The sequence below is a fragment of the Miniopterus schreibersii genome (genome assembly GCF_964146895.1).
Source record: "Miniopterus schreibersii genome assembly, chromosome: 12".
Lineage (NCBI taxonomy): Eukaryota > Metazoa > Chordata > Mammalia > Chiroptera > Miniopteridae > Miniopterus > Miniopterus schreibersii.
The window spans coordinates 73,748,730-73,770,184 of record NC_138112.1 but is presented as its reverse complement, the minus strand read 5'-3'; the positions used below and the strand labels follow the sequence as shown (position 1 = coordinate 73,770,184).

General features: G+C 63.3%; 3 protein-coding genes across 10 annotated transcripts; 1 reads left to right on the top strand and 2 right to left on the bottom strand.

Annotated features, from left to right (window-relative positions):
* The first annotated feature begins 1,433 nt into the window (after nucleotides 1–1,433).
* On the top strand, nucleotides 1,434–8,075 carry TALDO1 (transaldolase 1). Its single transcript, XM_081152891.1, has 8 exons — nucleotides 1,434–1,567; nucleotides 4,159–4,282; nucleotides 5,388–5,495; nucleotides 5,694–5,825; nucleotides 6,909–7,084; nucleotides 7,175–7,372; nucleotides 7,584–7,729; nucleotides 7,890–8,075. Exons 1-8 carry the CDS (start codon nucleotides 1,471–1,473, stop codon nucleotides 7,920–7,922), a joined length of 1,014 nt encoding a protein of 337 aa, XP_081009017.1. The 5' UTR covers nucleotides 1,434–1,470; the 3' UTR covers nucleotides 7,923–8,075.
* A 1,942-nt stretch (nucleotides 8,076–10,017) lies between these two features.
* Nucleotides 10,018–15,632, bottom strand: GATD1 (glutamine amidotransferase class 1 domain containing 1; the record flags this gene model as incomplete). Of its 5 annotated transcripts, XM_081152892.1 has the most annotated exons (8): nucleotides 15,488–15,632; nucleotides 14,260–14,336; nucleotides 13,635–13,740; nucleotides 13,208–13,315; nucleotides 12,060–12,151; nucleotides 11,245–11,338; nucleotides 10,912–11,023; nucleotides 10,018–10,787 (listed from the first exon to the last, which is right to left on the bottom strand). In XM_081152892.1, exons 1-8 carry the CDS (start codon nucleotides 15,621–15,623, stop codon nucleotides 10,781–10,783), a joined length of 732 nt encoding a protein of 243 aa, XP_081009018.1. In that variant the 5' UTR covers nucleotides 15,624–15,632. The 5 variants fall into 5 exon arrangements, with proteins under 5 accessions (XP_081009018.1, XP_081009020.1, XP_081009021.1 ...); XM_081152894.1 differs by lacking the exon at nucleotides 11,245–11,338 and having other exon boundaries at nucleotides 15,488–15,582; XM_081152895.1 differs by lacking the exon at nucleotides 13,208–13,315 and having other exon boundaries at nucleotides 15,488–15,578.
* Nucleotides 15,633–18,359: 2,727 nt separating this feature from the next.
* Nucleotides 18,360–21,414, bottom strand: CEND1 (cell cycle exit and neuronal differentiation 1). Of its 4 annotated transcripts, XM_081154417.1 has the most exons (3): nucleotides 21,225–21,313; nucleotides 20,645–20,700; nucleotides 18,366–19,944 (listed from the first exon to the last, which is right to left on the bottom strand). In XM_081154417.1, exon 3 carries the CDS (start codon nucleotides 19,845–19,847, stop codon nucleotides 19,401–19,403), a length of 447 nt encoding a protein of 148 aa, XP_081010543.1. In that variant the 5' UTR covers nucleotides 19,848–19,944; nucleotides 20,645–20,700; nucleotides 21,225–21,313; the 3' UTR covers nucleotides 18,366–19,400. The 4 variants fall into 4 exon arrangements, with proteins under 4 accessions (XP_081010542.1, XP_081010543.1, XP_081010545.1 ...); XM_081154416.1 differs by lacking the exon at nucleotides 20,645–20,700 and having other exon boundaries at nucleotides 18,360–19,944; nucleotides 21,225–21,414; XM_081154419.1 differs by lacking the exon at nucleotides 20,645–20,700 and having other exon boundaries at nucleotides 21,253–21,340.
* Nucleotides 21,415–21,455: the final 41 nt, after the last annotated feature.

Genomic DNA, 21,455 nt, shown 5'->3' with positions numbered 1-21,455 from the left:
GGCCACACCCAGTTCGGCCGAATCTCACTGGCCCTCCCCGGCCCTCCCCTGGGTGCTGGCCTCACACCCTGTCCCTCCTGCCCCCCAGTCCTCCCCTCTCAGCTCCTGGACTTGCTTCCTCAGACACCCTGAAAAAGGGGAGCGGCCAGCAGGGCCTCTGTGCCAGTCTGCCCTCCTGCCCCGTCTGTGCCCAGGTCAGCCGCTCGTCCCTGACATACTGACATCCTGGCGGGTGACAAAGGCCACCCTTGGGAGAGTGCCCTGGGCCCCAGCCCCCGTCCACCAGGGCCGGGCTGAGCCGGCCCCTCTCCTGCTGCGAGCCACAAACACTGGTCATTTCTCCCCACACCACGGCCCTGCTCCCCTCACAGTGAACCCCCAAAGTGCGGAGAAGCCTGCGCAGTCTCCCCCTCTGCCCCCCAGCTGCCCGGGGAGGCGGGCGCCGGGGTCCCACAGGCCAGCCCCAGGCCCGCGAGCCCCCCCCCTGCCCCTCCCTCGGCTCCCCGCTGACCGGGGTCAGCGGCCCCCCCACCCCCCACCCCCGGGAACGTTCTCGCCAGACGCGGACCCGGGCCCGGTGCTGCTCAGAGGGTGGGGCCCAGCACCCAGGGCGGGGGGTCCCCGTGGCTCTGGGTCCGCAGGTGACCCCGAAACCACAGGCCTGGTCTCCCGCCGCCCCGCCTTCGGGAAGTGGGGGCACGTCTGGGCCCAGGGGGCGGCCAGGCGGAGGGGAGCAGGGCGCGGGGCCCCGAGGGCGGCTCCCCCAGGGGCGGGAAGCGGGGCCCCGAGGGCGGCGGGAGACTGCGCCGGGCCGGCCGCCCGCTCTTCTCCCGGCGTCGTGCGCGCGTCTCACCCACGACCGCGCGGGGCCGGGACCCCGACCCCGAGCCGACCCCGAGCCGACCCCGAGCCGACCCCGACCCGACCCCGAGCCGACCCCGAGCCGACCCGACCCGACCCCGACCCGACCCCGACCCCGAGCCGACCCCGAGCCGACCCCGACCCCGAGCCGACCCCGAGCCGACCCGACCCGACCCGACCCCGACCCCGACCCGACCCCGAGCCGACCCCGAGCCGACCCCGACCCCGAGCCGACCCCGAGCCGACCCGACCCGACCCGACCCCGACCCCGACCCGACCCCGAGCCGACCCCGACCCCGACCCGACCCCGACCCGACCCCGAGCCGACCCCGAGCCGACCCCGACCCGACCCCGACCCGACCCCGAGCCGACCCGACCCCGACCCCGAGCCGACCCCGACCCCGAGCCCACCCCGACCCCGATCCGACCCGACCCCGAGCCGACCCCGACCCCGACCGGACCCCGCAGCAGGGCCGCCGGGCGGGGCGGGGCCTCCGGACGGGGCGGGGCTTCTCGGGGGCGTGGCCTCGCCCTCTCGGATTGGCCGGCGGCGGGGGGCGGGGCCTGCGCCCGGGGCATTGTGGGCCTCGCCGCCGCAGCCGCCGCGCCATGTCGGGCTCCCCGGTGAAGCGGCAGAGGATGGAGAGCGCGCTGGACCAGCTCAAGCGGGTCACCACCGTGGTGGCCGACACGGGCGACTTCCACGGTGCGGCGCGGGCGCGGGCGCGGGCGGGGCCGTGCGGGGCGCGGGCGCCGAGGGGGAGCCCCGCTGCCGAGCTCCGGGCCCCGCCGTCCGGCTGCCCCGCTCCCGGGGGGACACGGGGGGGACACGGGGGGGACACGGGGGCCCGGGGCGGCCGGGCCGGAGGGCGGGAGGGCGGCCGGGCGGCGGCCGGGAGCGGGGCGCAGAGCGCGAGCCCCGCCCGCCCCGAGGGCGCCCCCGCCGCCCGTGCGCGCCGCCCGCCGGTCGGGCCCTGAGGGCTCCAGGGCGGGGAGGGTCCGAGGCGGACCCGCAGCCGGTCCCGCGGCCGAGGCTGCACCGGGCGGTTCTGTCCAGCGAGTGCTGACCGCTGAGCAGGACGCGACTTGGGGCCGGGCCCAGAACGACCCGAACCCGCTCTGACGCCGCCTGTCGCGCGCCCGGCGCCCTGAGCCCTGCCCGGGGGTGGGGGTGGGGTGGGGGTGAGGGTGCGGGTGGGGGTGCGGGTGGCGGCCGCGAGACCGCCCGGGGCGGGGGCGGGGCGGGGGGCTGCGAGGCCGGAGCCGGGCGCTGACGGGGAGGCGGAGGGTCGGGGTGACGCCCCCGCTCCTGGTCCGAACCGCTCGTCGCGAGGACGGGCTCGGGGCCCGCGGTGCACCCTCAGCCCCGCCCCCGCGGGGAGAGCGGGGTTCGCGGGGGACGCCCCGCCCTTGTGCTGTCTCATGGTGACTTGAGAAACGGGCGTCGTCCTCGTTGCTGGCCGTGAGTAAGCGCGTTTGGGGAGCAGTTCGTGGCCGGCAGAGCCCTGCGGGCCGAGTAAGGCGCCTGCCCGCCCCCTGGGGGCCGGCCCGAGGCTCGCCCGGGGGGACGGCACCCCCGACGGCCGGGGCGTCCCGGCGGCGCCTGCCCCCCGCGGAGTCGGGGTCTCCTCCGCACCCCGCCCCGCAGACCTCGAGCCCCGCCTCTCCCGGGTCTGGGCTGCCTCCCGCCGCCTGGTCTGTTCCTCCGCCTGGGGAATGCTTGCCTCCCCCCACTTCCTTTTTTCTTTAGAAATATCTAAACCCAAACACTGACATTTTTTACTTTTCAATGAATATTAACTCTATAAGAATACATTAGGTGGTACTGTATACCCATAAATGCTGGTAGGCAGTTGTGGGCCTTCGGTTTTGTGGTTATTTTACTTTTATTTTTTTAGAGAGAGAGGGAGAGAGAGAAACATCGATGAGAGAGCAACATGGATTGGCGGCCTCCTGCGCAGGCCCCCAGGGATCCAGCCCGCACCCCAGGCAAGTGCCCTGCGGGGAGCTGAGCCTCCGATTTCGGTGCTGGGGAGGACGCTAACCCCTGAGCCACACCAGCCAGACTCGTCTTTTGATGAAGTGAAGGTCCTTACCTTTGGGGGGGTTGTAGGCCTCTGCAAATATAATCAAAGCCTTGGACACTCTGCCTAGAGCAGGGCCCCTCCCAATTTTGCATTTACTTTGAGGGTCCCTGGACCTGAAGCCCATCTGTTGAATCCCAGATGGGTCTTTTAATTTTGCTAAACGTCAGCTCCATCGGGGCACAACTAGGAGGAAAGGCACTGTCCCCGGTGCCTCGGCTGAGGGTGTTTGCACCTGCACAGCACCACTCCAGAGCACTTCTTCTTAACCTGCTGCTTTGAAACAGACAGGAAGTTGCAAAACCAGCCCCTTGAGCCCCGTGAGTCCTTGGCCAGCTCCCCGCAGTGGTCACATCCTAGGTGGCTGGGGTGTGATAGCAGAACCAGGAACTTGGCGCCAGCACCATAGGGTTATGTGTTCACCAGACAGTTAGGACACAGCTGCCCGTCTCCTGAGCCGCTCCTGCCTGTTCCCGCCAGCCCCTACTCTGTCCATCTCCATAGTTTTGTCATTAAGGACTCTCTGAAAATAATAATTTGCCCTCTGGCTGCTCTGCACTCCTCTGTGCTCCTTAGACGGCCCGTCAGCAAGACCCCGGGTTAAGCCCCATGGTCTCCTGGGATTCCTAGCTTGGCTACCTAGCAAGAACTTGTGTGTTGGGTAGAGAGTGGTTTAGAGACAGAAAGCATTCTTCGATCACCGTGTCCAGCCCCTGCCGCTGGCGCCGTGTGGAAGCAAGGTGCACACACCCTCTGCTGAACTCTGCCAGCTGCCTCCCTCCCACCCAACACTGGAAGTCAGCCTTCACAGGGCACCTGTCTCTGGGGCACCCTCCGTCTCTGGCACTAGGGTTTTTTTAAAAATCCTCACCCGAGGATATTTTTTCCAGTGCTTTTCAAAGAGAGAGACACATCGTGCCATTGGCCAGAATTGAACCTGGGACCCTTCAGTCCGTGGCTGACGCTCTAACCACAGAGCCAAACCAGCTAGGGCTCCGGTGTTAGTCTTGTTGGTGATTTTATCTTTGTGCAAACAGCTGCCCCGTGGCCAGCCTTCCAGGGTGGGGAGGGACGTGTGTGGGAAGTGTGGCTGTACCTCGACTCGGAAAACACTGGACTCTGCGTGTTTAGGGCTTAGAGGGGATGGGTCACAGATTTCAGGGTGGAGGCAAGCCTCCACTTACTTTCCTGCTTTCCAAAATTACCTCTCTAGCCATCGATGAGTACAAGCCACAGGATGCCACCACCAACCCCTCCCTGATCCTGGCAGCTGCGCAGATGCCCGCCTACCAGGAGCTGGTGGAGGAGGCGATCGCCTACGGCCAGAAGCTGGGCGGGTGAGTGCTGCTGGGGACACAAGGTACAGCTGCGGGCTGCAGGCTGAGGGGCATCCGTGGGCCCAGGCGAGTCCATGCGTCTCCCTCACTGAGTTAGTTCTCAGCTGTCTTGCGCTCAAGAGACATGCCTTTTAAATGTGTTTTCATCAGCTTTGCCAAAGTGGTGTTTCCACGAAGCCAGTGTGCAGCTCAGAGCCTGTGCACAGAAGCAGTCGGGGTGCAGAGCACCTGCAGCATCGAAGCTCCCCTTCCCTGCCAGGGGCCCAGCCCTGGCAGCCACTGACCTGCTTTCTGTCATTAGATGTCTTTTTTGTTGATGTCCTGTAACAGCTTTCTTGGAGTAAAAGTCATTGTCTTAGTTGCACAGTCCAGTTTCTTGGGGAGGTTTATGCTGTGGCATAGCCATTGCTGCCATCCAGTCCCAGGATGTTCCCTGCTGCCCCTGTGGTCAGTCCCTGCCCCCTCCTCCAGGCCACCACGCTGAGGCAGTCTTCATAAATTTGCCTTTCCTAGGTGTCATTTCACATTTTCAGCAGGGTCGTCATGCACAGCTGAGAACGGTGTTTTCAGGGAACTGTGGCCCCTGCTGGGACACTCGGGTGGTGTGTGGGAGTCTGCCCCGCCTTCCACCGTGCACACCCCCCCCCCCCCGTGTATCAGTGAGGCCTCGGTGCTCCTGGAGTTGGGGGTGCCTTCAGCACTCACAGGACCTCCGCCCTGGTCCAACTGCCTCACTGTTGACCATGACATGCTGGCCTGAGACCCTTCTGTGTGCACTTTACTCGTCTGCCCAGGCAGCTCCAAAGAGATGATTTTCTCACCTGCCCAAAGATGGAGGGATTGAGTTGGGGAAGGTGGCAGTTCTGGAGGGGGAGGTGGTGACGGCTGCACCGCGCTGTGAGCCAACGTGCTTAGTGCTCTGAGCTATGCAGTTAGAGGTGGTTCAGGTGGTCCATTTTCTGCTCTGTATACTTTACCATGATAAAAAACATTTTTAAGAAAGATGGAGTGAAAGGATCCTCACAAAGGAACAACAGAATTTGTTTCGTCGAGCCCTGTGCACTAACCTAACAAGTACTGACCCATTTTCCCCCTTGAATTTCAGGTCACAAGAGGAACAGATTCAAAATGCTATTGACAAACTTTATGTGCTGTTTGGAGCAGAAATACTAAAGAAGATTCCAGGCCGTGTGTCCACAGAAGTAGATGCGAGGTAAGGGTGGGGTGGGGGCGGGGCTGCTGGGCCCGCAGTCCTGGGTGAGTGCTCCTTGCTCCCTGCGTTGCAGTCTGCTCCGGCTGGGCTCAGTGAGCCCCAGGAAGGAAGGCGATCTGAGGTGGGGCTCTATGTTGCTCCAAGCCAGGGCACCCGCTGCTGGCTTGTCCCCTCACTGCAGCCCCCTGGCTCTTACAGGCTCTCCTTTGACAAGGACGCCATGGTGGCCCGAGCCAAGCACCTCATCGAGCTCTACAAGGCTGTCGGGGTCAGCAAGGACCGGATTCTGATAAAGCTGTCGTCCACCTGGGAAGGAATTCAGGCTGGAAAGTAAGTGTCTCCCCATTTCAGGGCGTGGGGCCCGTGGTCCAGGTGAACCAGCTGACAGCCACGTGTCCAGGGCCGGATCCCAAGGTCCTGCTCAGTGACCCTCAGAAACAAGTGACCCATGAGACCCACAGGCATGTCACCCGCCTGTCCTTATCAGGCATGCTCACACCCATGGGTTGTAGACAGATCATTTTATGCCAACATGCGCCCCATGTGGGAGAGCTGTGAGGACTGGAATCGGCCCTCTGTGGTCTCACCAGCAGCCCAGAGGGAACAGCTGTGTCTAGGAACCTTGTGTCTGCTCCACTCCCACCCGGTGACCACCCTCCAGTCTGTTTCTGCATGTCACTTTCTGGAAGACACAATCCAGGCGGAGCCCTACAACATGTGGCCTCCTCTCTTGGCATGTTGTCAGGGCTGCCTTCCTTTCAAGGCAAATGTTCCATTGTCCACACACTGCATTTTCTGTGTCTGTGTCCCTTCACCCTGGGTGGACACGTGACTGTCCCCACCTCTGGGGCTCTTGGGTGACGCAGTTGTGATGCTCAGGTACAAGTTTTGGTGTGGACGTTGTGTCATTTCTCATGGGCACATATCTGGGTCATCTGTTACCCACTTTGATGTGCCTTCTGCCAATGCCCAGTGTGAGTGTGGGCTCTTGACCACCCCCACATGGCCACACAATGGAGGTCCTTCTGAAACTGTCCCGTGGTGGTAATTTGTGGCAGGAGGGACCTGAGCAGAGGTTCAGCTGTCACAGCCCATGCCCCGGCCACGTGACAGGATGGCCATTGCCCTGTCAGGATTCAGCCCCAGTATGTCATGGTGGAGATGGGGCTGTTGCAGGGTGGCCTGGGAAGGGTGAGAGTGGGCAGGAGGCTGTGGCTCTAGGTGAGACAGTAGGACAGCGCTGTGGTCAGAGAGATGGCTCCGTGGTGTCCAACCCCAGGCAGTCCTGTGCTGAGGTGAGGGACTGGGGTCCCCAGTGCTGGTGTTGGCTGGAGACAAGCACTGTGTCTTGTCTCTGGGGACCGCTCTTGCCTCTGTTTGGAAATGTGGGTTTGATAAAAAAAATCTCCACAGGGAGCTAGAGGAGCGACACGGCATCCACTGCAACATGACGCTGCTCTTCTCCTTCGCCCAGGCGGTGGCCTGCGCCGAGGCGGGCGTGACACTCATCTCCCCATTTGTGGGGCGCATCCTCGACTGGCATGTGGCCAACACGGACAAGAAATCCTACGAGCCTCAGGAGGACCCTGGTGAGTAGCCCTTTGAGACACGGGGCAGGTCTGGGTGGGCAGAACAGTGGGTGGTGGGCGCCCAGTAACTGCCTGGGTCATGGCCTCCAGGAGTGAAGAGTGTCACCAAGATCTACAACTATTATAAGAAGTTTGGCTACAAGACCATTGTCATGGGCGCCTCCTTCCGCAACACGGGCGAGATTAAGGCACTGGCCGGCTGTGACTTCCTCACCATCTCACCCAAGCTCCTGGGGGAGCTGCTCAAGGACAACAGCAAGCTGGTGCCTACACTCTCAGCCAAGGCTGGTAAGGCCCCAGCGCCTGCACCTAGGTCACCAGAGGTGTGGGTGATTGGGAGGGGGGGCAGCTGCAGGGCTGAGCCAGGCTGCAGGGGCCCACCTGCACCAGGAGCCATGCGGATACAAGGGCTGGGAGGGCACAAGGCAGCTCAGTCTGGGCCTTGGGTGGGATCACGGGTGCGGGCAGATGTGGAGGGCCCTGCTACCTGTACCCCCAGCCCAGGCCAGTGACCTGGAGAAGATCCACCTGGACGAGAAGGCCTTCCGCTGGCTGCACAATGAGGACCAGATGGCCGTGGAGAAGCTTTCGGATGGGATCCGGAAGTTTGCTGCCGATGCCGTGAAGCTGGAGCGGATGCTGGCGGTGAGTGCCCTGGGGCAAGGTTGGAAGAGTGGGCACTTTCTGTGGGACCCTGGGTGTGCTGCCCCGAGAGATCCTAGGGCCCACTGAGGGCCTTGTCAGTGGCATGGACCTGCAGAGGGTAACCTGACACACCTTCCCTGGCCCCTCTGTCCATTTCTAGGACCGAATGTTCAGCACAGAGAATGGAAAATAGCCCAAGGCCGGGCCACAGATGAGTGTTGGCTTTGAATTTGGGTCTGATTACACATCTGGTGACTAATCATTTTTTACCGCTGGGAGCAGGGACAGATCATAGATTTCTGATTTTATGTAACTTTGCCTAATGCATTAAAGCAGTCATGTTTTCTCTGCTGTGCTTCATTTCTAGACTCCACCCCCTACCCCCTTGGCATCAGCTGCCCCCTCCATCTACAGCAACCTGGGCCCAGCCTAGACAGGGCTGGGTCGACCCCCAGAAGGGCCCCAGGCGGGCAACACAGGCATCTACAGCCCCACATACCCTGGCATGAGCAACATTGCCTGCCCACTGCTGGGTGGGGACCCACTTGCACTCTTCCTGTGCCCAGATCCTGTGATGGCCCCCAGACCCCTGGGCTGTGCCAGGGGTTTGGGGGTGGGGTCCTGGGCTGTGCACATGCTGCCCTGTGTGGCTACTGGGGCTGAGGCACTGGCCAGGAAGACCAGGCTCCTGTGCAGGCCAGTATCGCCACCTGGTGGGCACAGCACAGTAGCACTGGCCCATTAAACCCAGATGTCCACACCCCTGAAACCTGGAGTGGGCGTGGCACAACTTTGTGAAGACACTTAGGGCACCGCTTAGACTTTGCAGCACCACAGGCTGCTGTACTGGGAGGAGCTTGGGGTGGTGACAGGTGGACTGATGAGGTGACCCCTCCCTCCTGAATGGCCAGCCTCTGTTCCTAGAACGCAGCAGGGCAGGGTGAGAGTGCAGTGCCCAGGGAGCAGGATGAGGGGCCACATGTGTCCCACCTGCCCGTTCCAAGCCTGTGTGGGCAGAAACGTGTGTCCAGACTCACCTGTTGAGACACTGTGCTGGCTACACCTGAGGGTCAGCAGGGAACCTTGTCCTCCCCACCTGGGAGGCTTTCTCTGATAATTCATCTGGCCACCTTTTCTCCAGAGCTTCCCACAGGGACACCAGGCCCCAGCCACTGGAGGTAGGCAGGGCTGCATCCCCATTTACTCCAGTCAAAGCAGCAGGGTCCTGGTACTTCTGGAGTGGCCACCACCCTTTTCAAGGGCTCCAGGGACAGGCCCCACTGTGGGCTGTGCCACCTTGAGTGCCCTGGCTGGGCCTGGCCCAGCCCATCCAGGATGTTAAGAGGGCTACTGTGAAGCAAAGGGGTCCAGCTGGGTGTCCAAGAGTGGTGGGTGGGGGCTATGACCCCACCTCTGCTGGGTGCCTCCCAGCCCTAGGGACTACATATACGCCTGACAAGACAGTGTTAGTGCTCGGGGTGTGTGGCAACCAGCATCCAGCTTTAGAAGTCCCCCCAAGGAGACACGTCCACGGCCCCGCTCCCACCACAAACAAACCATTGGACTTTCTAGATATGCCACATAACTGGCCACACACACGGCCCTTTGGTTTTTCTCACTCAGCATGTTCTCAAGGTCTGCCTATGTGGCAGGGTGTGGCAGGACTTTGTGCTTTTATGGCCAAATGTCCACCATGTGGCAGTAATGCTGCCCGTTGACAGGATTCATTCATGGGACTGCAGTCGTGTCCACCCACTCCCGTGAACAGCGCTGCTGTGAACGTCCCTGCACTGTTGCCTGGGGTGGACGTTGGGGTCTGTTTTAAACACCCCTGGGCATGTGGGGAAATCCCAAAAGACACGGGCAGGGGAAACCAGGCTCCAAACCCACCCCTGCCTACTCCTTGGGCTTTCTCTCTCCTCCAAGCCTCCTGAGTGACCCCCAGCCCCTCACCCAGGATCGGGGACTAAACTGCAGGGAGCAGAGCCTTGACCCAGAGGCTGCCCAGGAAACAGGCTCCTAATCTGAGCATAGAGTAGCTGTGGCCAATGAGAAGCCTTTGGGAAGCCCAGGCATGAGGCTCAGTGGTTGAGTGTGGACCTATAAACCAGGAGGTCACTGGTTCGATTCCGAGTCAGGGCACAGGCCTGGGTTGCAGGCTTGATCTCCAGTAGGGGACGTGCAGGAGGCAGCTGATGAATGATTCTCTCTCATCAATGATGTTTCTATCTCCCTCGCTCTCTCTGAAATCAATAAAAACGTATTTACAAAAAAAAGCCTTCAGCAGGTGTTCTCAACTCTTTATGGGTAATACAGACACTACCCCTAAGGTGGATCTTGAGCTTCTGTGCAGCCAGCCATCACCATGTGGTGAAACCAGCAGACGGCTGATGGCCAGGCCAACATGCTTACCCGCAGGCAGGGGTTGAAACTGGGGCAAGTCTGGGGGCCCTGGAGCTGTGACCACAATAAGACGCATTCTCCTTCACCTCTGACCCAAGTCAAAAGTGCTGACAAGCTCCAGCCAGCTGGCATTCTCCACAAAGCCAACCAACACTGGAAGGGCTGGGGGACAGCAGACCAGCCTGGGCACAGCCCTCACCCCGGCCTGTCACTGCCCAGCCAGCACAATCATCCTGGCTCCCAGGGATGTTTGGCCTCTGCTCCCTGAGGTGGGTGTACAGGACAGGCAGAGGGAGACCCCCAGTGCTGGTGCAGGAAAACCAGAGGGGCCACGACTCCACCCTGGCACACCCACAGCTGATTCACTGGGTACCAGCTCTCCATGGACTGCTCAACGTGGAATCTGAGCCCCACCTGGTGGCCAGTTCAGCACCCTCAGCCTCCAACCCCGGCAAGACCTGACATCCCTCAGGGCTGACTCCTGGAGGCTTCCACACTCCCAACAGGCATGGTCGGGGTACGAAGTCACTCTCAGGAGCTGTCACAGAGGCAGGGTCCTTGGAGGCCTGAGTCCAGCTGCCTCTGGGGACACCTGGGCCGTCTGGAGGCGGGGCTTCCACTGGCAGGCTGGCTCAGTGGGGGAGCGAGTCACTTCCTGCAGGACAAGACCAGGTCAAGGCCCGGGCACCAGCACCAGCCATCACAGGAAACATGGCCCAGCAAACGGACTGACCACAAGTCAGAAGCCCGCCTAACACCCATGGCCCATGGCCCCTCACCGGCTGCCGCAGAGAAAGAGCAGGTTCTGCACAGCAGGGATGGTGGAGCTCGTGTTCTGGCCCGTGACAAGGTGGCGGTCCAGCACGACATGCACAGCGTCAGGCTCACTGGCTGCAGGAGACCCAAGAGCACAGGCTTCAGGCAGCGACACAGGCGGTCATGCCCAGACCCACCCCACCCACTCTCTTGGGGCTGTGAGCGCCAGGTGGACTGTGGTCAGCCTGCCCAGGTTTCAGAGCAGCCAGCCACCGAGGTCCACTGGGTGCTCAGCTCTAGGAGACTGTCTAGCCAATGTGGCCCCCACCCATCACCTGTAAGGCCCCCAAGCTCACCACTAAAGTTGGCGCCTGCATCCTTCACAAAGTCCTCCACAATGAGAGGCAGGTGGGCAAAGCCAGGTGCCCTGACAAGCTCATACACAGAGGGCTGTAGGGAAAGGGGGTACCACCTCGGGGTCAGGCAGGCACAAGCCCTGTGGGGCTGGGGGTGTACATCACTGCTCTATGACTTAAACCCCAGGGGAAGGCCCTTCTACTGTGGGGCTTCCAGGGGTGACCAGCCTGCAGTGGGGGGAGGGCTGTCACCCCCTCCCCCAGCATCAGGGCACATGGGTGCCCAGCACGAGCAAAGCCCTGCAGTGATGGAAAGGCCTGGAGGAGAACACAGAGCCAGCTGGCCTGTGGGGTGGGGGTCATGGCTGCCCACGCTCCTCTCCTTTCCAGTCCTCACCTGGACCTGGACCTGGGACCAGGCCAGTCGCAGCTCCCAGCCTGTGAATGCCCACCAGCCAGGCCCCTCCCTAAGTCCAGGCCCTCCACCCAGTGGAGCCCTTCCTTCCAGTCAGGCACAAAAGCAAACTGGCCCCGCACCCCGCTCTTCCCACAGCCACAGCCGGTTCAGCAAACCCAGGCTGCGAGGGTTGGGTGAGGCAGAATCTGTCCCTCACCCACAGCCTGACCAGGGCCCTCCAGAATATCAGCAGAGAGGGGAGTGAGAGAACAGCAGACAACAGACAAATGCAAGCCTGGTGCCTTCTGGACAAGTGACTCACCCCTGACAGAGGGACCGTGGACCCCCACAGGGACCCAGATGTCCCTGTGCTTCCAGGCCTGACCACTGCCTGGGACCCACCCCATGCTGCACTCACCCCGGTCAGGCTGTAGCCTTGGAACACCCAGGATCTGTCCTCGGTGGCACAGCACAGGGCGGCGACGCCGTGGCCAACAGCACAGATGGGCTCTGAAAGCAGCAGGTGAAGTAGGGCCTGAGGTCCTGGACCCAGCCTGGCCCCTCTCCCAGCACCCCCCACAGAAGAACTCCTGGAGGCCGCTGCCCCCACCTTCCCTGCCGGAAACATGGCAAGCTGCTTCACAAACAGGCTGTTTCCAGCTCAAATCTCAATTTCTGGCGCCTGAGAAACAAGTACATGAGGAGTCACGAGGGCACCGTAGGTCTACTTGCCAACCCAGGAACACTGCTCCCACTGCCCCCTGCCCCTCTCAGAACAGCCTGTCCTGCTCCAGGCCCGGACTCGACCTCTGACAGCAAACATCTCACGGCACCACCATCACTGGATGCCACCACCGTCACAGAGCGGCAGCCCACCTGGAAACGTCCCTCCTCCCAACACAGTGGGAAGGGGGCTGAGCCCTCCTTCTGTCCCCTGGCCTCCAGGGGCAGTGCCCCCGCCCTGCTGAGCGCTTGCCTTGGCTCTGGGCCTCCCACCCAGAGGCTGCCTGGCACAAGTGCGTTCCCACGGCTGAGGTGGCCAGGAACAATCACTGCCTGTCCGGTGAGGACAGGAGGCCCCGTTCTCACCGACAAAGGACACTGTGTGGAGCCTGGGTTTTTGTCTGCTGGTCCCCAATGAGCGTCCCACCCCCACCCAGCAGACATGCGCACCACAGCCCAAGGCAGACCAAGGCAGCAGGCCAGGTCTCCACAGAGCGGCCTTTCTCCCAGCCCCTGCTGGCCACAGCCCCAAGCCTGGACGCCAAGCTTTCCCACCAGGAACAAAGCCAGCATCCTGCCCGCTCACTCCCAAGGGGGCCAGGCAGAGGGCCCGCAGGGGTGCCAAACAGAGGTGGGGGAAGAGTGCCCACCCTCATGTGAGACAGCTGAGTAAACTTGACCCTCATTTGTCAGGATCACTGGGCTCTCCACATCTAAAGCGATCTGCTGTTTCCAGCTCTAAGACCTGAACCCGGCACCCCACAGCAGCTGCCACCCACACTGAGCTTCCCCTCCCTATTTGTGAAGCCCCTCCCCACACACCCAGGCCCAGGGGTCACCTACTGCTCTCCAAGCGGAAGTGCTGCAGGATGCGGGCCAGGGACCCACTGCTGGCCAGGTCAACCAGGGCCCCGGGACAGCTGGGAATCAGGAGGGCGTGGTACCGGGCACCTGGGGGAGACCACGGGCCAGTCAGTCCCCTCTGCTCCTGCCACCAGACGCCAATCTTTTCACTTTCCCTACACCACATAAGGCTCCCAAAGCTCACACACCATTCCTGCCTCCCATATCTCCAAGTGCCCACCACCTCACCCCTGGGGGAGCTGGGGAACTCTGGGCCCAGGAGGCGGGACAGGAGATAGCCATGGACAGTCACAGCACTTGGCAGCAAGGCCTGGGAGCTCCAGGAGCAGAGTGAGAGAGCATAGTGAGGGCTACAAACCCTCCTAGAACCCCACATGCCCAAACCTCCAAGGTCTTGGGCCCTCACCATCAATGGACTCGAGCTTGGCGGGGTTGGCGTAGGCCTTGAGGCGGAAGTCCTGTACCCAGCGTGCATTGCTCTCGTTCACGTCCACAAAGTCTATGGTCTTCCCCTGTCAGAGCCCCAAGGCCAAAGAGGTCAGCGCAGGACATCCCCTGCTGGCTCACAGAGATGCTCAGAAACACTGATGGGGGCTGGGAACCAATGGCAGTCCCTCGGGGACAAAGGTACGCAACAGCCCAGTCCCCTCACCAGAGCTCAACACACTCCGAGCTCCATTTCAACCCCACCCGCCCTTGCTGGTCCTGTCTCCTGCTTACAAAGCAGCTAAAGACCCACCCACCTCAGGGTGACACTGGAAACGTGCAGTGATAAACACTTATCATGTCACTGCTGGACCCGAGTCCCCTGCCGTCAAGAGTTGCAAGCCCTCCTGGCAGAAGGTCTGCACCGTCCTTGCTCTCGTGTGCAGACCTTCACCCATAATGACAATGGGGTTCTGGCCCCTCAGCCTGAGCCAGATCCCTCCGGGGTCACAGCAGCCTTGGGCTCACCACTTCTCCCAGGAGCAACAGCACTCCCCGGGCCTCCCCCAAGAAAGAGAGGTGGGAGAGGGGGTGGTTGGACTTACCCCAGGGGTGGCCACCTGCAGGTTGAAGGCCGCACTGGCCAGTGTGAAGCAGTGGAGGAAGGACTGGGCTGACACACCTGCAAGAAGGACATGCAGGGTGAGCCCTGGGCAAGACAGCCCCTCCCGCCCAAGGAGGCTGCCTAGACACCTCAGGGCTTCTCCTGGTCCCAGACCCACCCTGAGGAGCAGCCCCTTCCCCACCTCACCCCACTGCCCCGCTGGCCCCTCATCTCCGACGGTGGGCTCTCTCCCCAGCCTGGTCCTAGAGGCCCTTCCAGAAGGCAAATGCAAGTGTGTGGTTCCCGTACACTCAGCTCACCCGCTGACTAAACCAACAGGGACGGTTCCCCTGAGTTAGGGCGGGGGGGGGGGGGACACACGACTGAGCCCCACTCCCAGGGAGCAAAGGTCCTGTTCATGGAGGGGGGGCTATGGTTCCAGTCACAGGAAGGCGGGTGGAGAGGGACTGTCCAGGTGGGCGGGAGACAGATGTTCAGGCCCATCTGTGCAGCTACAGAAGTTGAGCAGACCAGGCTCCAAGACCCACCCCAGGCCCCAAGCCCGGTCCTCCCCCTGCGGCGCTATGACCTTGGGCTCATCACTCCCCCCGGTGACAGGGGGAGACAGGTGAGGCCCTGGGAAGCACTGAGGACAGTATCAGTGTCCTTACCTGCTCACTTCCACCCTGCCGGCCCTGAGTGAGCGCGCGGGCAACGCCGCACCCAGGAGCCCCACGCCGGCCTCTCCCGGCACCTCCACCGCTCGGCAGGGCGCGGGGTCCTCTGTCCCCGAGCATCTCCCGCCCCACCCGCCTGGACAGCCCCTCCCCAACGCCGCCTGGCCCCCGGTGTGCGCCAAGGGGCCGGACGCGGCGCGGGGACCGGAGAGCACGGGCCGGGCCCGCCCAGGAGGCCCATCCTCCCTCAGCCGCGGCCGCCGACCCAGGCCCGTGGGAGCCGCCGCGGCCTGGGAACGCCCGTGCCCCTCCCAGGCCCTGGACCCCGCCGTCCCGGGGGCAGGGACCCCAGGTTCCGGGCGCTGGGAGCCACCCGGAATCCCCCCGCCCGGCAGCCGCCCGAGGACAGCTCCGCGCGGCGCGTCCAGGGCAGGGCTCGGCTCCCCGAGTGGGCGGGCCTCCCGCCAGCGCGCGCTGCACGCGGCCCCTCCGCGCGGCCCCCGGCCCCCGGCGCCCGCCGCGCCCCGCCCCGCCGCGCCCGCGGAGCCTCACCCTCGGCGGCGCCGCTGGCCACGAGGAGGCAGGCGGGCCGGCTCGGCAGCCGCTCGGACGCCATGGGCTCGGCGCCGGCGGTCGGATCACGGACTGCGCGTGCGCGGAGCGTGCGTGCTGGCGAGCGTGCGTGCATGCGTGCGTGCGCGCCTGACTACGCAAACGCGGGTCACGTGCCGCGCCGGCCTGGGGGCGGGGCCGGGAGCGGCGCCGGGCGCACGCGCCGTCCTCCAGCCCCGCCCCCGCCCCGCCCGCCTCTCCTCCGTCCACGGTCCCTCCCCAGGGACGCGAACCGGGAGCCGAGACGCCTGCCCCGCGGACGAGGGTCCCTCCCTGTGGATTCAGGCATCCGACTCGCGATCCCGGAGCGCCCCCGGTGCGGCCCCAGTTTGCCCGCGGCCCCTGCGGAGCTGCAGGTGCAGGTCCTCCCGGGGGCCGCTCGGAGCCCAGCTCCTCCCCCGGGCTCGCGAAGCCGCGTCCTTTCCGCCGTCTCTGCAGCGGGACGGAGGCGGCAGCCCGGCCTGCAGCGTCCCCGCGGGGACCCAGTGCCTGCGCTCGCGGGGGGACCCTCCTGGACGCCCGGGCTCTGGCAGGGTGCCCGGCGGGTGGGCTCCCGCGTTCCTGCGTGGGCATCACCTTTGGTCTGTCTCCTGCGTGCACATGCCCCTGCCCAGGTCGGCGCGTCTGAGGGTGCCCCCGGCTCCCAGTGAGGGCGCGGTCCCACGTGGCATTCTGAGTGCTGGAGGACCTCCAGCCTCCCGGGCACCCCTGCTCCCTTCCTCGGTGATGCCCGCCTTTCCGGAGCACACCTGGGCCAAGGGATGTCCAGGTGCACCACCACCGGTCACTGGGGTGCGGGGTGCCTCTGTCTGCCCGGCCCTGGGATCAGGTGTGAGATGGGGGGGGGGTGCTGAAGACCCGGGAGTGAGAGAGGTCTGGCCTGGTAGTCAGGGTGAGGGTTAGGAGTAATGAGTCACCTGCCACCTCTGCCTCATGGAGGAAGAGGGGTTCTGAAACCACCCCCAGCCCATGCCCATATCTGGAGGAGGGTGGGATCTAAAGGCATCGGCCAGCCCTAACCCCCAGGCATACCAAGAATGCATTCGTGCGTGGGGTCCCCAACGGTGTTGCACACTCCTGGGGGTGGGAGGGGTGCTCCAGAGGAAAACAGAAAGTGGCCCCCACACATGCACCTTCTTCATCCCTGTATATGCCTGTGTCCTGTGGAGCCCACCTGTGCCGTGGTGCATCAACATGGGCACGGGGAAACCTAAGATGCTGGTGCTTGGAACGCAAAGGCTGAGAGCGGAGGTCCCCGGGGAGTCCACCTGGAGCCCTGGTGGGAGCAGGGCTGCCCTTGGACAGCGTTCCTGGAGCTGGTGCTGCCCACCTGAGCTCCCATTTCCCAGATTTCTCTGTCAGTCTGATTTGTATTTATAGTGTGCACTTTTTAGACCCTGAATCCTTTTTGTGTCTGGAATTTTGTTGACTTTAAAAGTAGCTCTGTAGTGCTCTAACCAGTTTGGGTCAGTGGTTAGAGCGTGGGCCCACAGACTGAAGGGTCCTGGGTTCGATTTCGGCCAAGGGCACATACCTCGATTGCAGGCTCAATCCCTGGCGCCAATCTGTGGCCCTGGTCACACACAAGCGGGAGGCAACCAATTGATGTGTCTCTCTCATATCGATGTTTCTCTCTCTCTCCCCCTTCCACTCTCTGAAAAGCAATGGAAAAAATATCCTCAGGTTAGGATTAAAATAATAATAATAAAGTTGCAAAAAATTTGAAACAACCTCAACACCCCGTCATAGGGAATCCTTAAACAGAAGGAAGCAGCATGGGGGTGGAATGTCACAGTGTCCAAAGGACCAACCAGACAAGATGACAGAGCCCAGCCTCCGCCACCTCAGCTCCCCACCAGGTGACATTCTAAAATGTCAGAAGGGTTGGTTGGTTTGTTTTTACGGTGCCAGCCACAGAATAGAGAATGGGAGAGGGGCCTGGACTGCAGGTGGTGCCTGGGGGGGGGGCAGCTGGAAACGAGTGGGGGTGGGCAATGCCAGGCCCCTGTGGTCAGGCTCAGGCCAGCTGGCTCAGGGTAGCAGAAGCGGGTGAGCACAGTGGTGGTCAGGAGGAGGCTGCTGCTTGGGCATGGAGTGGACCTAGGCGAGTGTGTCTGGTCTGTTTTGGACATTCACCAGGAACTTATCTGGGCCTGAGATGTGGGTGCTCTGACAGGGTATGCCGCTCTGGGAGGGCGGGTACAGGGAGGACCAGAAGGGAAAGATGTGTTCCCCAGTCACATCCTCTCAAAGAAGGCTGGGGGGAGAGGGCCAGGGTGACAAAGCCCCCACAGCAGTGTTCCTGGCACCCAGTGGGCCTTGCTCCCCCAGCCCATGTCCTGACAGCCTGTCTGCAGCTGGGGTACCAGGCAGGGGGAGTGGGCACAGGGAGCTGAGGATGGGAGGTGAAGAGAGGAGGAAATCCCCTACCTCCAGCAGCTTCCTCTGTGCCCCCCAAGGGATGGGGAGCTCACTGCAAAGAGGGGTGTAGAAAAAGGGGACCCCTGGCCGGAGAGGCCAGCCTGAGGAACAAGGCCCCCTTCCCTACCCCATGTCCTCGTTCCGCCCTGTGCAGTGTGGCCAGCAGCCCCTGGGTGTCCGTCATGGGTCAGGGCAGCAGGAAGGCCTGGCTGTGGCTGCCTGGGGTGGGGCAGGCCCAGAGGGGCTGTGAGCAGAGCCCGCCAGGATCGAAGCAATGGAAAAAAGCATGAAGGTGGTGGGGAGGGCTGGTGAGAACCTTCTCTGGAAAGCCGGGTGGTGTGGATGTGTCCCTCGACTCGCCCAGCCACGTGCAGGTGAGGACACCAGCCCAGCCTTTGGACAATAGTTTATTGTAGACTCAGCCTCCAGTCAGGCCCAGGGTTCCAGTGGCCAGCTGGCCAGGGAAGGGCTCGTCAGATTCCCACAGTGCCCACCGCCACCCTCCAGAGCCTGCCCAATGTCATGGCACCATGGGCCAAGCTGGGACCAGATGCACTAGAGAGGGGGGCCGCGCAGCATGGTGTCCCTGCAGGCACAATGGGGCAGTGGACATGGGTGACAGTCACCCACCAAGTGGTTCTACTCTACCTGTGTTATTGCATTTATACGCTTGTTAGACTCAAAGGACGCCAAGTGAGGCAAGGCAGGAGGGGCCGTCTCCAGGGGCATCTTTGGGAGCCAGGCAGACACAGCTGCAGGGCAGGTCCTTGATATCCACCCCCTCCCTGCCTGGCTCTCAGCTGCCCCCAGGATGGTCTGTCTACCCAGCTAGGGCGTAGGCGACAGGCAGAGGTGGCAGGGAAGCCTCAGGTCAGTCCCAGTGCAGTGGCCCACCCAGACAGACACCCCACCCCTCCAGCTGCAAGCAAAGAGCAGAAGAGGGGAAAGTGAAACAGCCACACCCTTTAATGTCCCCACACGGCTGGGCCCACGTCAGAGCCCATCCTGGACCCCTGTCGGCCTTGGGGCTCCCTCCTACCCTGGGGGCTCATCAGGAAGCTGCTGTCGGGAAACCCAGAGGAATACTGGGGCCCCTTGGGACAGGCTGGCACACTCAGGGTCCACCCAGTCCGTGCCCTGGCCCTGAGCCCTCTGCCCGATGTCACAGCTCCATCCCGTGCTGCTCAGTAACCCTGGAGCCTAGGCTCCTTCTGCCCGGGAGGTTGGGAGGGGGAAGAGCTGGAGGCCAGCTAAGGGGGGGTTGGCTTCCACTGCCCAGGGCCTGTCCATCTCTCCCTCTGTGTGTCTGTGGGGGTGCTTGTATATATGTTTCCTATGTATGTATGGATAGATAGCTGTGTGTGAATTCGCATGCACAAGATCCCCAAGGTCTGTACAGGGAGTGGCTGGTCCCCAACCTGGGTACCAGCCATCATTTTTTCCGGGCCAGGAAGACCACACCAAGAATCAGGGCTGCGGCTGCCACAGCCGCCCCCCCAGCCAGCAGCAGGGGGGTCAAGTTCTCGAAGGGGCAGGGACCTCGGCCCCCTGGGCCCCCACTGGGGGCCTGGTCCTCCTCAGCCCCATCTCCAGGGCCCTTGGGCTCAGGGGTTGCATTGGGGCTGCTGGGGGCTGGGGGGGATGGCTTCAGGTTGCTGTGGTTGTTGAGAAGGGCAGGGTCTGCTTTGGGGGTCTTCTTGGCAGGCGGTGGAGTGGGGGCCACCGGTGGCTCCTGCTTCTCCACTTGGGCTTCCTTCTTCCCAGGCTTGGCTGAGGGGGCTTTCCCGTCTGCAGCCGGGGGTGCTCTGACTTCAGCACCAGCCTGGGGCACCTTGGTGTCGGGCTTGGGGCTGCTGGCCGACTTCCCTCTGGACTCCATGATGACGGTGCTGGCTGGCTGTGTGGGGCGTGTGTGGACAGGCAGGTGGCTGGACCACAGCGGCTCAAGACAGCTCACCCCTGGGCATTACGTGGGCCTGGAGGGAGACACAATGAGGCCCTCCTCTCCAGCCCCCACCGCCTTGTCATAGACACACTGCTCAGTCCTCTGGACCCCCCAAAAGCCCCAGCTCAGAATCCTCCTCTTCCAGGGCCCGACCTCCACTTGTCCCCAGCCACTCCCTGAAAAACCCTCCAACCACACAGGCAGGGGCTATGGGCCCCGTATGGGCCGGGAGGAAGGGGGATGAGACCAGCCAGAGGCCACAGTTCCCTTGTCTATAAAATGATCTTGTCTGCACTCCTGCTGTGTCCATGACACTGGTCCAGGACAGGGAGGCCCTGATGGGAGTGAGAGCCCACCCAGCCCGGAGAAGGGTATGCGGTCAGGGTGGGTCTGGGCAGAATCAATCATGTATCCTTCTCAGAGAGGGACTGGGGGGGCAGGGCAGGGTGGGAACCTGGAACTGGGCTCTCTGGTGCCGGCAGGGCAGGAATAGGTCCAAGGCAACCAGGATCTGGGTGCGAAAAACCTGAGGTGTCTCCCAGGAGGCTGGAGAAGCCAGAACGGCAGTGACAGGCCATCTGCCCTGGCGCCCACCCCCAACACCAGCCTCACCTGCTCCAGCTCAAGGACAGGGTGTCCTTCCTGAGCCAGAGGCTGCACCTGCCTCCAGGGGCAGAGGAGTTCCCCAGAGTTAGCCTGGGGTGGGCACATGCCCTGTCAATCAGCCTCACCGTCTGGGCCAGGCAGAGGATGGGAGTCTGGGCTGTGGGAAAGGTCTGGTCCCATCCTTAATGCACAGGGAGAGGTGAAGGGGGTCGGGCTGGGCGCCTAGCTACCTGGGGCCTGAGTGCTCCCTCCCTGCATACCTCGAGGCCACCTGTCTGCCTCTCCGCTGGGAGGTTGAGAAACTGCCACCCCCAGGGAGAGGGGGCCATGGCAGCCCAGGTTCCTCCCCGAGGCCAGGGACACTAACCACAGGGAAGGTCGCCTGAAGGTCACAGCATGATGGGGGTGTCCCAGCTGCTGCTCCACTTTCCAGGGAGCCCCAGCAGCCCCTCACCCCCTGCCGTTCTGGAGGGGCACCCAGCTGCTGGGAGTCACGTTTGCAAAGGGCAGGTGGTCTGCTTCCCCCACCTACCCCCGGTTATTTTTAGCTCACACTGACGTCACCCTGCTGCCCCCCCTCCCCCTCCCTGGGGCTGCCGTGCCCGGGAGAGTGATGACCTTCAAGGCAGGGAACGGCCAGTTCGCCCCGGGACCGCCAGCGCCCCCTCCCGCCCCGGCCCCGGCCGCGGACCCCCCTCCGCACACCTTACGCTGCGGCTCCCGGCTCTCCCACCTCGGCGCTGGGCGCTCTCCGCGGGCCACGGCGGGCTGCGGGCGGCAGCTGCGGATGCGAGGACCGGGAGTTTCCCACAATGCAGTGCTCCGGCGCAGGAAGTGAGGGCGGGGCGCACCAGCACAGGCCCCGCCTCCCCTGCGGCCCGCGGCGCCAGGGGCCGCAGGGCACCCTGGGACCCGAACCCGGCTCTGCTTTTAATC